At 37.8% G+C, this 14,992-nt stretch overlaps 1 protein-coding gene across 2 annotated transcripts in view; it reads right to left on the minus strand.

The window, feature by feature from the left end:
- PHEX (phosphate regulating endopeptidase X-linked) overlaps positions 1–14,992 on the minus strand; it is a 276,100-nt gene that overhangs the window by 84,804 nt on the left and 176,304 nt on the right. For both annotated transcript variants that reach the window (XM_072615274.1, XM_072615275.1), the window contains one exon: positions 5,120–5,197. In XM_072615274.1, coding sequence (XP_072471375.1) covers positions 5,120–5,197 — 78 coding nt within the window. The remainder of the gene's footprint in view (positions 1–5,119; positions 5,198–14,992) is intronic.

Genomic DNA, 14,992 nt, shown 5'->3' on the forward strand with positions numbered 1-14,992 from the left:
CCTGCACTTTTTCTGGTGGGTTTGGAATAATCTTGAGTTGTCTGAATTTCCTTTCATCTGTATTTACAGATCTTTCTCCTATTTGCTTACAGAACTTGTTTCTGAAATTAATTATTAAATTTAACAGCTATGTATCTTGGAGCTTGTGAGTCTTTTTTTTTTCTTTTTGAGGCAATCTCTGAATTCTTTCAATGGGTATTATTTCATTTTTTATGTTCACAAGTTCTATGCAATTCTCTTCTACTATTTGCTGCATTATGGTGTTAAGGTTCTTTTTGCCTGTTGAGTTCTTCTGGAAGACCTGCAATCCTTATGTTATCTCTAACATCCTGTCTTTGAAATCAGTATGTCTTGCTTGGATAGTGAGGATGTTTTTTTTTTATCATTATTGTCTTGCTTCTCCTAGATTGTCTTTCATTTTCCACTCCATTGTTCTCTTTTTGTTTCTTTAGTGAGACTTGTGTTTTCAGATGCCATTTTTTTCCTATTCAACCCATCACTATTGCTGTGCAGGTCACAAATTCTGTTCTCATAATTCTCATTTCTCCTTCAAACCACTCAGAAATAGCATGTTGTGTTTCCTTGTTCTTCTCAAATTCCAAATTCTCAAATTCTCTCAATTGTTGTATCCCTTTCCTTTGTGTTACAATATTTATTCATAGATGCTTGAACTCATTTACCAGATCTGGAGGCCATGTTTTCTTCTAATGTTAATATTTTCCCTGTTGATTTGCCTCCTTATGTTCAAGGACTTTGAGTTTTCTTCTTCCTGAGATCAGGTTCTTTTCTTCCCTCATTTCTCCTATTGCTCACTTTCTGATTCCCTTTCCTCTGATAAAGGTTTCCTTGAGGATACAATCTCAAAGCATCTCAACCTTCTGTCATGTTGGTCAAGTCCTAGCTCACTAGCACCCCTCTGCCATCTCCTATGTTGAGTTCAGGACATTAATTCATGAGGTTTTTTTTTGTTTGTTTTAGTTTGGGTCTTTTTCTAACATTCTTGTGAATTCTGGGTGTCCTACATCATGGAGACAGCTGAAGTTGCTTTGTCTCTGACACATAATTTCTGTTTTAGAGATAGTAAGAGGTTCAGAGAGAATGTCTAGTTCTCCATCTTGATCAAATGGCTCCAGGTTTAATTTTTAGTAATTCAAAACACAATGATTTCCATGAAAGCTCCTTTTCTGGATGAAGCTGACACTACTATGTGGGTATTCCTATCACTGCGGGTAGGGGGAGGGAATGTTATTCTGACTACAAAAAAATAGTTTTTCCTCACCTTCCTAAATTCACCATTAGAGGTTATTTCTCTCCATGAAAGTCTTTAATTCTAATACCTCATCTTGGTTTGGAGGGTGGGCTTCCAACGCCATGCCAGACAGAGTGCCAGGTCTGACAGAGTCTGTCAACTGGGAAAAGCTATTGAATTATTACTGAATGCTTGATTGGGGAGAAGGGATGACCTAGTCAGCCCTGCCCTTTCTGAAGATTAATTTGACAGCTGAATAGAGGGTGGACTGAAGTGGAGAGGGAATTGAAGAGTAGGGGTGACAAAGTATTGGACTATTTCAATAATCCAAGCATGATGTGTGAGGGACTGCCAGAGTGGTGGCAATGTCAGAGGAGAGAAATGAACATATGTGAGAGATGTTATAAAAGGTCACATCATTAGGTCTTGGCAACAGATTGGATATAGGTATGGGGGAGGTGATTAATAATGAATTTTATAGTTTATTTCAATTATCTTACATTTTTCTTGATGTAATTTGGGGCTTTAAGAGAAGACCCATCTCACTAGAGTTATTGTAAATCCTACATTTGAGTGAAGTAGAATTGTAAAATATAGAATGTACGGGAAAGTTTTAGTTGCTTGAGATATTTTCCCAGAACTTTGTTATATACTTACCACAGGAACACTTTGAAACCACCAATAATCTGCAGCAAATTGTTGCTTAAGCGCTGCAAAGTATAAGTGGTTCAAGGGTTTCCATCGTTCAGTTACTGTTGAAAAATCCAGGTCAAATTGGGCATGACTTTCAATCAATTTCATCTCAATTTTTCAATGGAGTGACCTTTGTGAAGCTAATCGTAAACTCATCCCATTTTCAAGGCAACAACTGTCGACATCGCAAAATTCAGCGTAACCAGGAGCTTCCCTTCTTGGAAATCCCAACCCAGATGCCAACAGCCAAATGTGAAAGATTAAATGGAAGAATAAAGCTATTGCCCTCAGAGGTGACAATGGCATCATCAGTGAAAGGAAATGAAATCAGCCTCACTAAGAGGTATTAAAGGACTTTAAAAGTTATTTTTAAAAAAAGACAGTAAGCATAATAAAAGAAATAAAGCATTGCTCTTACACAGTATCTCTCAATTCCAAATTAATTCATTTTAATTCATGCTCAGAAATAAGTCTGAAAATGTTAGTGCTATAAGAAGTGTAGAAGGGAAAGGGATTGCTTATTTTCAAAGCACTTACTTATTGTAGCCTTTGGAAATCTTAGGGATGGAGACAAGACCTGAACTCCCTCCCAGGTAAAGAAACTCCTTCTATTAAAGCAAGTCAGCACCCTCTCTACAAAATATAGTATTAGAGAGTCACTGAGAGCATCAGTTCTCAAAATATGGTCCAGGGACCACTGAGGATCTCCAAGACCATTTCATTGGTTACATGAGGTCAAAACTAAAAATGCTTTCCTATTATGATATTCATTTCTAAGAGATACAACCTACAAAAATAAAGTTTTTTGAGGAAGGTCCTTAATAATTTCTAGGCATGTAAAAGGATTCAGAGGCCAAAAAGTTTGAGACCCACTAGCCTAGCTCACCAAAAGGATAAATGATTTGCCCAGGGTTACACAGCTAGTGAACTGAGGTATTTCTTTTTTGAAAGTTGGCTCTTTATCTACTCCATCATGCTGCTTCTTTCTAATTTTGGTTTTGTATTGATTTTTATTTCTAAATCTTCTTGGATTAAAATGCTCATGGGCAACATAAGTAACAAAGGAAAATAAATGGGCATTTCTTGCCCATTAAGACATGGATATGCACCACATACAATGACCAGAAAAATTTTTTTTGAGGCAATCAAGGTTAAGTGACTTGCCCAGGGTCACACAACTAGTGAGTGCCTGAAGCTGGATTTGATTTGGATTTGAACTCAGGTCCTCCTGAGTCCAGGGTCAGTGCTCTATCCTCTGTGCCCCCTAGCTGCCCCAATTTGATACATTTCTTAGGGGAAAAAAAAGTAAACTAAACTATTTTTTTTCATTCCAATACACCCTTCAGCAAGGATGTGCTACTTTTTTTCTTCCTTAGTAGTACTAATGCCTTTCTTCTTGGGTCAACTGAGAGAGGAAAAGAAAGAATGTAGCACAGTTGAATTGGTTCTGGATTTGGAGCTCAAGGATCCCAAGATTCAGATTCTTTTTTTTCCCTCCTACTTGACCTTGGTTGAATAACAGAGCCTCTCTGCTCTTCAGATCAGCAAAATGAGAGTCCTGAACTACAGGATTGCTAAGGTCCTTTCCAGCTCAAAATCTATGATGTTATGATGTGAACCACTACAGTTTTCAAAAGTAGTCATGCATGTGTGGTGTATGTGCCTATCAATCACACTCTTCCCACCCAAGCCCAAGTACAGTGGAGTGGAATATTCCCACTAGCATCCAGACAATTACACGGTGCCTGGCACATAGTGCGCACTGAATAAATGCTTGTCGGGTTGAGTTGACCCCCATGCTGGATAACAGGACTAATACCCACCTGCTGGGCTAGCTGCATTATTTTCGTCTTTTCCAATATGTACTGGTGTTTCAGGTGGAATGATCTGACCTGCAGCATATCCAAATCAATGTGCACTAGTGAGCCATGACATAAGGGGGCTCGTTTATATTTACTCTTTCACAAAGGCATTTCTTAAAGAAATCTAAGCTTGGGGATTTGGGAAGTCTCTATTACTACTGTCATCCAAGGCAATCAGAGAGAACCTTCGTACTGCCCATCTGGGAACACGTTAGAGAAAGTTCTTAATTAAATACAATAAATCCTTTGTGTCTGACATCTTGTGGTCCAATGAAAAGGGCCCTGGATTTTGAACTAGAGGCACTGGGTTTGAATCCTAGCTTTGGCATTGACTAGCTATGTGTCCTTGGGAAAATCAATGAATCTCTGGCCCTCAGTTTCCTCATCTATGAGATGAGGGAGTTGAAGGTAATCTCAAAGTTGGCTTTCAACTTTAAGTGCATGATCCAATAATCCTCCAAAGATTCCTGGAGAGTTTCTGACCTTTCTGGTTTTAAAAAAAGCTAAGACTTTTGACCTAGGAGATGATGAACACATCATCTCACAGGAAGAAAAAAATGCAAAATTTATCCCAAAAATCACATTTATTTCAAGTGAATCTTCTATTATTATTAAACAATTCCTAAGGTTTTGGGAGGTTTCTTTTTAGTAAAAAAAAAAAAATCAAATGACTGGTAAGATCATAACTTTTATAAAGCTACAGAAATTTACATATAAAATAGGTGATGACAGTGATAAGTTTATAAATGTGAAAATATACTGACAGGCACAATCCCCCAAAAAAATTCAGTAAAAAAAAATGATTTCTTCCATCAGCCCTGTGTGATGTACTAGAGACACACAATGCCATGACACTGAATTACTGAGACATATATGCTCTTAAGTTGCCAAAACATCCATAAAGTTTAATGATACTCCCTCTCTGTGGACAGATTAATTGCTATTAATTCAATATAATGACACAAATAGGAAAAAGATTGTTTAAAAAGTCCATATGATAATGTGACCAAATTAGACAGAACCTATTTTTGTGAAATACTGAACATGTTTAATTTTTTTAACGATTAAATTAAGTGGAAACATGCCAGTTGTGCTCCATGGAACCCACTTAGCTCTGCCTTCCTATTGACACTTCCTTGATTTTGAGGTTGATCTAAGCTTGTTTGGCAAATTCAGTCTTCTATCAAGCCAAATAATGAATCCAACGTCAGCACTTTCTGGCACAACCACACCTAATTGCTTGGATTTGAGTTGGTTGAAAGAAATAAAGCCAGCAACACTTGCCAGGAAAAAATACAGTAAATTTAACACTTACTGCTTTGAGATCTTCATTAACATAAGTATCATTCATTATAAACTTGGGATAGCCAACCTTTGCCAGAACAGCTCTTGCCTTGAAAAAGGAGAGAGAAAAATGAAGTCAGAATTTGATCATTTCAATGACCTGTAATAAAAACTACGGTATATTCAAAATGGTGACTTTCATCTGAAAATTTTAAGAAATTTCATAATTCCTTATATAGAAATAGCCCTTAATATTCAAAGGCAAAAGTACTGTCAACATTTCACAGCACTGAGGAATATGACGTAAACGGTAGACTTTGGTACATATGGTGAGTACTTATTAAAACCTGATGGTGTGGTCTTTAAGCCTGTGAGTTTCCATAGAATTCAATGAAAATTATATTTTCACAAGCCCCCCAAAACCTTTATTCAGAGTAGAGGAACTCAAAAACACACGGAAATATAGATTTACAAGGCATTTGAGTTGAAACAGACATTAAGGTCATCAAGCCCAATTCTGTCAATTCACAGATGAGGTGACCAAGGCTCAGGAAGAAAGATCTCATGAGACCCCAAATGAAGTCTTCTAAAATGCCATGAAGATGTTGCAGAAACAAGGTGGTCCACTTAAAACTGGCCTGATTTACAAAATCAGATATTAAATAGCATCTATTTCAAATAATAGCATCCCTGAAACTCTTTACTCTACCAATAGCCAATTCATATCAAGAACAACATAGATGGAATTAAGATAATAGGAAATCTGCTCCCTTGTGGTTAGTGATGGCGATCAGTTTTTGCTCCAATGAAAATGCAGCAGAGAATCACTAAACTTTGTTCACCCTCTGTGGTGACATCATTTATCCTTCATTCCTAAAAACTCAGAAAGCAATCGACCCAGTATTGCTGCATATAATACAAACACCCAATAGCCACAGAAAACAATAAGGCAGAGATTTACAGCCCTAACATCACTTAGGATTTTTTGAGTACCATAGAACCCAGTGAGCACACAAGTCTGCTATTGCACAGACTCAGATATAACATGGATCAAATTCTGTCTCTCAAAATACCGCAGCAATCTTCAAGAACATCTTGACATCAGAGCCTTCGATCCTACTTTCCAACACTAGTTGTTAGGATTTAGCCCAGGAAGAGGGCTCAGGAAAATCTCTTCCAACTCCCTTCTTTTGCAGGAAGCTCCACTATACTGAGAATTTACCATTATATTTTATTGAGTTTATAGAGTCTCTCTAGCACCTAACAATAGCAACTGATAAAAATCCAAGAGTGAAAATAAAAAATGGGGCATAAATAAAAAATTCCTGAAGAGCATGATTCTTTTGGAGCATGCTGATGAATTATAACGGTGACTTTTCATCCCCCTTTCTAGGAGACCTACTCTAAGTACTCTGTACTATTTCAAGTTGCCAAGACTATATCATGTTCTGCACAGTCCTTGTAAATCACAGAATGTTTTTTTGCATTGCTGTGGCATGTAAGGAAGCAAGAAATTCATCCAAAGAATTCACATCACCTTTCCTCAAGCATAAATATTGGGTCTCTCCTCACCCCACCCATCATCCCAGAGGTGCATAATAACTTGAGTTTTTCATAATTTGACATAATGTTATTCACTACATTCAGCAGATCACCCACAGTCAGTGAAGGTGCTTAGGTTTCAAGTCTAATTTACCAGTGTGGATCCCCATGGAAAAGTCATCTACTCTTAAGCACTTCCTATAAACATATATGGATACACAATGAAACTATTAGTTTCCAAAGAGATCAAAGAAACAAAAAATGATCCATAAGTACAGAAATGTTTATGGCAGCTTTTTGTCATAGCAAAGAATTGGAGAAAAGGGGCGTGCTCCTCAGCGAGGGAATATCTAAACAAAGTATGGCATGTGAAAACAATAGAACATTGTTGTGCTATAATAAATAATAAAAGGGAGGGTTTCAGAAAAATCTGGAAAGATGTGGATGAACTGACGGAAAGCCAGATGAGGACAACAGGAGAACAATTTCTACAACAACATTATAAAGGCAAACAGTTTTCAAAGACTTCAGAATTCTGATCAGTGCAATGACTGGACTAACCGTGATTCCAGAGGATTAATAGTGAAGCACAGGACCATAGTCCTGGCAGAGGAGGGACGAGCCAGAGTGTGGAACAAGCTGTGCATTTTCAGAGTGAGCCAAAGGTGGGAGTTTATTTTTCTTGACTATGAATATTTGTTACGAGTTTGTTTATTTTTTATTTAGCACCAGCTCATTTTACAGATAAGAAGACTGAGGCAAATAGGATTCAGTTTATTGCCCTTGGTCATACAGGTAGTAAGTGTCTTAGGTGAAATTTGAAACTCAGGTCCTCCTGACGCCAGGGCTAGCGCTCTGTCCTTTGTGCCACCCAGCAGCTATGTGGGAACGCTAGGACGGATGAAGTCATTAACTCATGCAATAGGAAATGGGACAGTGGAAAGAGCAAGGCATTTGAACTCAGACAGCTTAGGCTCCCACCCCACTGAGGTCACTCACTAGCTTTAGGCACTCTGTACCCCAGTTTCCTCATCTGTAAAACACAAAGGTTGAATCAGATGATTTCCTAGCTCCCCTTCCAGCTCTCAATCTATGGTCCAAAGCACCATTGTATAAAACCAGACCTAAATGGGGAAATATAGCGCAGCTGGCAGGCTGTTCAAACATCATCCCTTGTTCTAGCTACATGAATAGTTTACCTCTTTTGCTAGATTTTAAATAACTTTGTTACAGCACTGCCTACCTGTAAGTAGTTGCTGGCAATAGGGCACAACCTGACTTCCAACCCATCAAGCATCTTTCCATTAACCTTTGTGACATCTTTAATTCTAATTCCTTAGGTCTGAATGTTTTCTACAAGTCATATTTATATAGAACAACCAAATAAGACATGAATTTTTTTAAAAAAGGGGATGTCAAAGAAGGGGCCATTGAAAATGCTACATAATTTTCTTCCTCCAAAAATTATTATAATATTAATAAGTATTTAAATAAATTTAATAAATAACAAATGAATTTTATATATATAATAATTCTAATATCTCAAATGTATGTAGAACTTTACTTACAATAGAAAGCATGAAACCCTTTGATCTGTTTAATTTTTATCATATTCATACCATACTGGTACACATATGAACTACCTTCCCAATATATATAGTGTTTCAAAAGTCCCAATGCAGTTTCAGCTACATTAAACTGCACAGAGCATCCTGTAGAGGTCACAAACCTAAAATGCCATCTCTTTGAAAAAAAAATCTAGATATGTATGTTACTGTCATTTGGTCCTAAAGGGATAGAAACAGTATTTTTGTGTAAAGATATATTTAGATCACCTAATAAAGCATGTAAGATAATTACTGTAGTCATAGATGACGATTCTGAAGTCTGAGAGGATTAGAAAAAATAACACTGATTTTATAAAAATGTCTAAAATAGATGTATGAGAAAAATTTTCCGGTGCTATTTGAGCAGTTTTTGGACAGAAAAGTAATTATGGCAGAAATATAAATAATAAAATCACCTTGTCAAAGATGTACAACAATGTCTCATTTGTATATGAAAAGTTTAATTTAATAGAGAGGGAATAAAAAGAAGGGGGGAAGAGAGGAAAGAGGAAAGGAGGGAGGGAGGGAGAGAATAAAGGGATTAGGGAAAGAAAGGAAAGGAGAGAAAAGAAGAAGACAGGAGGAGGAAGGTTATTAAAGTATTATCATCCGCATTTTACAAATGAGGAAATTGACATCATGATATCATAAGAAGGTGACGTGGTTACTAAGTTCCTAAGCCAAACACCAATACCCTTCCCATTACAGGTAACGATCAGGATTTGAACTCAGATCTTCTGAAACAGAAGCTAGTACTTTTTCTATGAAAGCCCACTTAGGTTAAGGAATAAGTAAGAGGAGATGAACTCAGAAGCAACAAAAGTAGAGTTTCTGTGACAGTATCCCTAACAAGAGACCAAAAAATGAAAATTGAAATAGAGAATATGACATAAGTAAAACTTTTCCAGAATTTTCTATAAGGCACTTTATTTTTTAACATGCTTAAGGTGGGGAAAACAGCTTAGCTATTCTGCAGTGTGAAACCCAATGGCATATTGTTTTTACACAGATGACTGAACTGTTTGAAAGATTGGTTAACTTAAAGGCATTACTTCAGATATTTCAAAGCCATCTACTATTAGGCAGTCTCAAGAACGCAAACAGGAAAACTCATTTGTTTTAATTCTCACTGACTTGGCTATTTAAATGAGGCAGGTAAATCTCCAAAGTCTTGCATGTATTTTAATTTGATCACTTTAATCACTTAATTAAACAGCCCTAATATTGCTTCTACATAATCGAGCCTCTTAACAATTTTTTTTAATGTAACCAACTCATGAAAGAAAATGTAACAGTTGATGAATGATTGCCCTTTTAGAAACAATTTGCAGGGTAACTTTCAGGTATTAAGTACACAATAGCTCCGCCTTTCCAACTTTGAGTTTTCACTGCTACACTAAGCAGTAAACATCTGTCAACGCTAGCAGAACTGCGTCAGCAAGAGGTTCTGAAGGAACAGGAATGTGGGTACCAAATGACTGGAGATTTTAAATATTGTGCTCAACATCTATCACCCTAAGCCCAGCTAATGGTGTTTCTAATAATTAGCTAGAGAACTAATGTGAACCTTCACAACATTAATATCCTTTGGGGCTATCAAGATCCCACACAACAGTAACATGCTTATCTAACAAATCAGATTTTAGTTTTGGGTAAGAAGAATGGCAATGATTTATTATGAATCTATGAAAAACTTAATTTAACCCTGCAGATTTCATGAGGGAGATGACTGAATTGAGGAGGGCAGTGGGAATTGTATTTTCATAAATGTGGCTTATCCCTGTGGGGAGACAAGCAGTGCTGACGTCAACGTTATTTTCGTTTATTTTTCTCATATGTGGAAATATGGCTTGCTGCAGAGATCATACTGATTGTGACTCAAGGATCCTTAAAAAGCCACAGAAAGAATGCCATGTGCTATTTGAAGACCATTCATTCTTTTTATTTTATTTTATTGATATTGTTTGTTTTTCTATCCCTTAGATTTATTTCCCCCTGTGTCCCTCTGAGAGTTATTCCTTATGAGAAAAAGAAAAAATAAGATTTTTAAAATCACCAAAATTAATCAATATGTCAAAAAGATCTCACATTATAAACAATGTTCACTCTACACCCATGGACTCCCACTTCTGCAAAAATGTGGCAGGGAGGTAAAACCTTCCCTCTTTACCCTACGTGACTAACACACCTATTTCTCATCCATGTGTACTGGATTCTAGGAAAATGGGAAGTAGAAGGAAGTACGTATAGGTGTAAGTGCCAGTTTTCCATCCTTTCTTCTGAAACAACAGCCTCCACATAACACAGAGGCAGCTGTAGAAATCTAGGGTTATTAACAATTGCCCTGAGCAGCCAGTGAGAGTTGAACCCAGAGTCATAAGAACAGCTGAGTCACCACTTTACTTATCCATCCTATATGGGAGTCTGTGTGTGTCTTTTTGTTTGTTGTAAAGGGACAATATGGGGGGTGGCCCTGGTGTTAGAGCCAAGGAAACCTCACTAGCCATGTGACTACAGGCAAGTCAAATGACTTCTGTGACCTTCCTTTCCGTCCCCCTCATCTTTGTATCATCCCTCTCACATACACACAGGGCAGAAGAAGGTGTTCTGCAGACCTTAATGCAATGTACCAATGGGATCTACTGCTGTCATTCACTTTAGTAGAAGCAGCAATTAGCACTGCTAACTACAATTACTCATAGAAACAAGCATATTCTTCTTTAGAATAAATATCAAAATTGAAACTAGACCTGCAAATTCCTTTATGCTTAACCTGTAAAACAATAGGTTTATCCCTCCCAAGGATGAGATTATCATCTTCTTACTACCCTAGATCAGCAGTATCCCTTTTCACCAACGCATACATTGGCCTCAAGTACTGTCTTCCCAAAGTGGAACTAGAAGGAGCTCAGAAAATACTTAATTCATTTATGTATGAGACAAAATCTGATTAATAGACTGTCGTTGGTGTTCTCTCTGTGGCATTAATAATGTGTGTGTCTGTGTGTGTGAGAGACAGAAAGAGAGACAGAGATACAGACAGAGAGAGACAGAGAGAGAGAAGGGGAGAGAGAGAAGGAGAGAGAGAAGGAGAGACACAGAGAAAGAGAGGAGAGAAATAGAGGGAGAGTGAGAGAGACAGAGAGAGAAGGAGAGAGTGAGAGCGACAGAGAGAGAAGGAGAGAGAGAGAGATTAGGAAGAAGTGTTGGGGGAGGGAGATGGAAGAAGGTTTTAGAAACCAGGTCACTGTGTTACTCCCATATATCTCGCCTCAGAGACTTCCTTGTACTTCTATATACTCATAGACATCACTCTTACCACTACTTCCTCCCACCAGATACCCTTGATTACTTCTACTACACTGCTTTCCAAGTATTCAACACACTTTTTCAGTCTAAGTTCCTTCAGTTAAACTTGTTTCTCCTTCTTATCAGTGAAACCCAATTTTCTCTTATGTCAAATGCTAGATCTCCATCCCCTTTCCATCTTTCAACAAGTCAATCTTTTGACATCTAATGAACCCAACCACCAGTCCCAAGGTAGCTGATGTTACTATAATCAAAAGGGGTGGCTCTTTAATTGTTTAGCTGCATGGTGCCAAGGACATTAACACAAAATTGTTCCTCCTATCTCCCTTAGCTCCCCAGTGTCCCCAGCTCCAGCATTACAGCTAAAAGTCTAGGAAGATAGGTAAAAGATAGCCAAGAGAGAGACCAATGAAAAATCTGAACTGCAGAATGTTTCTAATACAATTTTATTAATTTCACATGCACACCATCATCCCTATTAACTGAGCACAAAGATTTCCAGGTAAAGGTCCCACTGGGTCTGCCTTAATGCATACCTAGGGCACATTTGTAATCAGTCATATTCATTTCCATAGACACAATTACTGTGTCTTGGACATTTTTCATTCTCTGATTCAAGTAACCACACAGCCCTCCCACACTCCAGGGCACTCCATTAACCTGCTTAACAAAATCTTTTTACTGGAGTAGTATAACAATGAACTTCCACCTAGCCTGAACTGTCACAAATATATATCACGGGCATAAATAAGTGAGGTCTTACTGTTTTATTCCCACACCCAAAGCTCCACATACCTGTAACACTCTGCCCACAATCAGTGCTCAATCCTGTGGTTATTGTTTTTTAATTGATGAGGAAAAGGAGGATTGAGATTCCTATTAGGCAGAATAATGAAGATGAAACAGATTTAGAGCAGACCATCTAATGCCAAAGTCTCATTTTATCAATGAGGAAACTGAGGCCCAGAGTGGGAAACAACTATCCTGGGGTTAAAAAGCTAGAAAGTACTAGAATTGGAATTTGAACCCAGCACCTCTGACTCCAAGTCTGGCACTTTCTTCTGTATCACAGTTCCTCCGAAAACCTGATTCAAAATTTTACCCAAAGTAGAAAAGTATGATTAAAACCATGAGAAGATACTTGGATTTTTATTGAGATCAACAACTCATTGTAGAAGCAAGCATAGCTTGTTATTCTTTAAAACTCTTTATGTGACGAGAATAAGCATCAAAGGATGTAGGGGAAGAAAGAGAAACCAACGAAGCAGAATAAAGACATTTACTTCTAAAAGGAAAGTTTACGTGACTTAAAAAACACATATGCAACACAGGAACCCCACATTTCCTACATGTGTATAGCATTTCTTGAAGGAATTATTCAGGTACTTAACCTCTATGCAATGTTAAATGAGTTATTTAAACAAAAGAGAAGTTAGAAATGAACTTGAATAAATGTAATTCCCTCATCAATTTTACATTCCTGCTGCATGAGAATCTTTTCCATTAAATTTTATCTGTGGCTGAAAAACTTCCTTAATAGACAGTCTAAAAAATCTTCTTGTACTTGTCTCTCCCTTAAGAAAACTAACATCAGTTGTGTTCCCTCTGAGCCTTTCCCATACTATCCATGGCTGTGTTTGATTGAATCCAGAGAAGCAAAAAAAGGAGTCCAACAACAGCTGGTTTTAGCTTCACATATTGATCAGTTCTCTACTGAGTAACCCAGCTCATCCTCTCCCTCTTCCTTTCCTTTGGGGCTTTGGGGTTTACTGACTAGATGTCCCTTCCTTCCTTCCTTCTTTCTTTCCTTCCTTCTTTCCTTCCTTCCTTCCTTTGTTTCTTCCTTCTTTCCTTCTTTCCTTCCTTCCTTCCTTCCTTCTTTCCTTCTTTCCTTCCTTCCTTCTTTCCTTCTTTCCTTCCTTCCTTCTTTTTCCCAAAACCTTAAACCCAGTGCACTCTGAAGCTGGACAGCAATAGGTCCCTGTCCAAAATCCCCTTAATGGCTGGCTTAGAGTGATTATCACTAGTAACAGTTTCTACTGATTTAGCTATTTTCTCTTTTGTTCATTAAAAGGACCATTCTCTGACTATTTCTTAAAGAGGCCTATTCACTCAATGCTCTTTAACTCCCTCTAAGGGAGTACCTGAAAAGGCCAGCCTAAAAAGGCCAAGGTCTCCCATTGCATCCTGGGCCATCTCCAGTCATCCTGATGAATATCTGGTCACTGTACCCAGATGGCTCAGGAGGAGAAAGTGAGGTTGGTGACCTTGCAAAGCCCTCCCTCATTCAAAACAAAATCAAGTTCAGGCATGTCACCATTTCTCTGATGTCATGGTCTTCTTCCAAACCAAAGGACAAACACAGACTCAGACAGACTGGGTAGCCTATATAAGTAAGAATAAGAAAACAGCTTTTATATAGCATTTTAAACTTTGAAAAAGACTTTACATACATTATCTCATCTGATCCTCACAATGACCCTCTGAAGTGCTATTACAATTCTCCTTTTACAGATGAGGAAAGTAAAACTGGGGGAGGTTGAATGACATGCCCTAGGGCACACAGCTAGTATGTGTTTGAGGTAGGATTGGAATCCAAGATCTGACTCCAAGTACCATACTCACTGCCCCATATTCACTATATCTGCTATGGCTCCTATATGTTGTTTTTATTGTAAACTAACTAGTTCTGAGGTGATCTTGGGCAAATTATAAAATAATAAGGCTGGCAGTAATTTCTAAAGTCCTTCCTTTCATGATATTACATAATTTTTAGGCTTAAAAATCACTGTCCCCTTTGAGGTAGGCTACCAAGCATTATAAGCCCGTTTGGCTCTAATAACTTTTCTAACTGGGTTAACCAATTTTAAATCACTATAAATGAATTTTAACATGGGGGTGGGGGAAGGGGAAGGAAAATGGCAAATGCCTTGGAGGGTGTACGCATTATCTCTTCGACATTAGGAACTCTCCTCCTCCTCCTCCTCCTTTCTCTCTTCTACCTCTTTTTCTTCATTCTCACAGAGACAGTGGAAAGTATGCATTTTTTGACAATTCAGATTTGTTAGAAATAATCCATGAACAGATTGGTTTGTTTTGACTGTCATTGACTACAGTCAAGATTAAATAATCTTAATATCTGAAGTTACACATTTAAAGGTGTAATCTAAGCAATCAAACACAATACCTAAGGTTTCAGGGCTGTTATGTGATTTATCCTTTGTTGTCAAAGAGGACCATGACATTAGGGAGGTGATGCTATAACATGCAAGTGAATTGGATCTGAGTGAGGGGAGCAGAGGAGGGGTGACCACAGGAGATCCATCCTTGCTCTACACTTCATGAATGGGGAGATTTGAGCGAGGTTATCTATGCTTATTCTTCTCTAGCTTAAAAAAACCCCACCATGGCACGGTAGAAAAATGCACTAGACCCGAAGTTCAGAA

The sequence above is a fragment of the Notamacropus eugenii genome, chromosome 5 (assembly GCF_028372415.1).
Source record: "Notamacropus eugenii isolate mMacEug1 chromosome 5, mMacEug1.pri_v2, whole genome shotgun sequence".
Taxonomy (NCBI): domain Eukaryota; kingdom Metazoa; phylum Chordata; class Mammalia; order Diprotodontia; family Macropodidae; genus Notamacropus; species Notamacropus eugenii.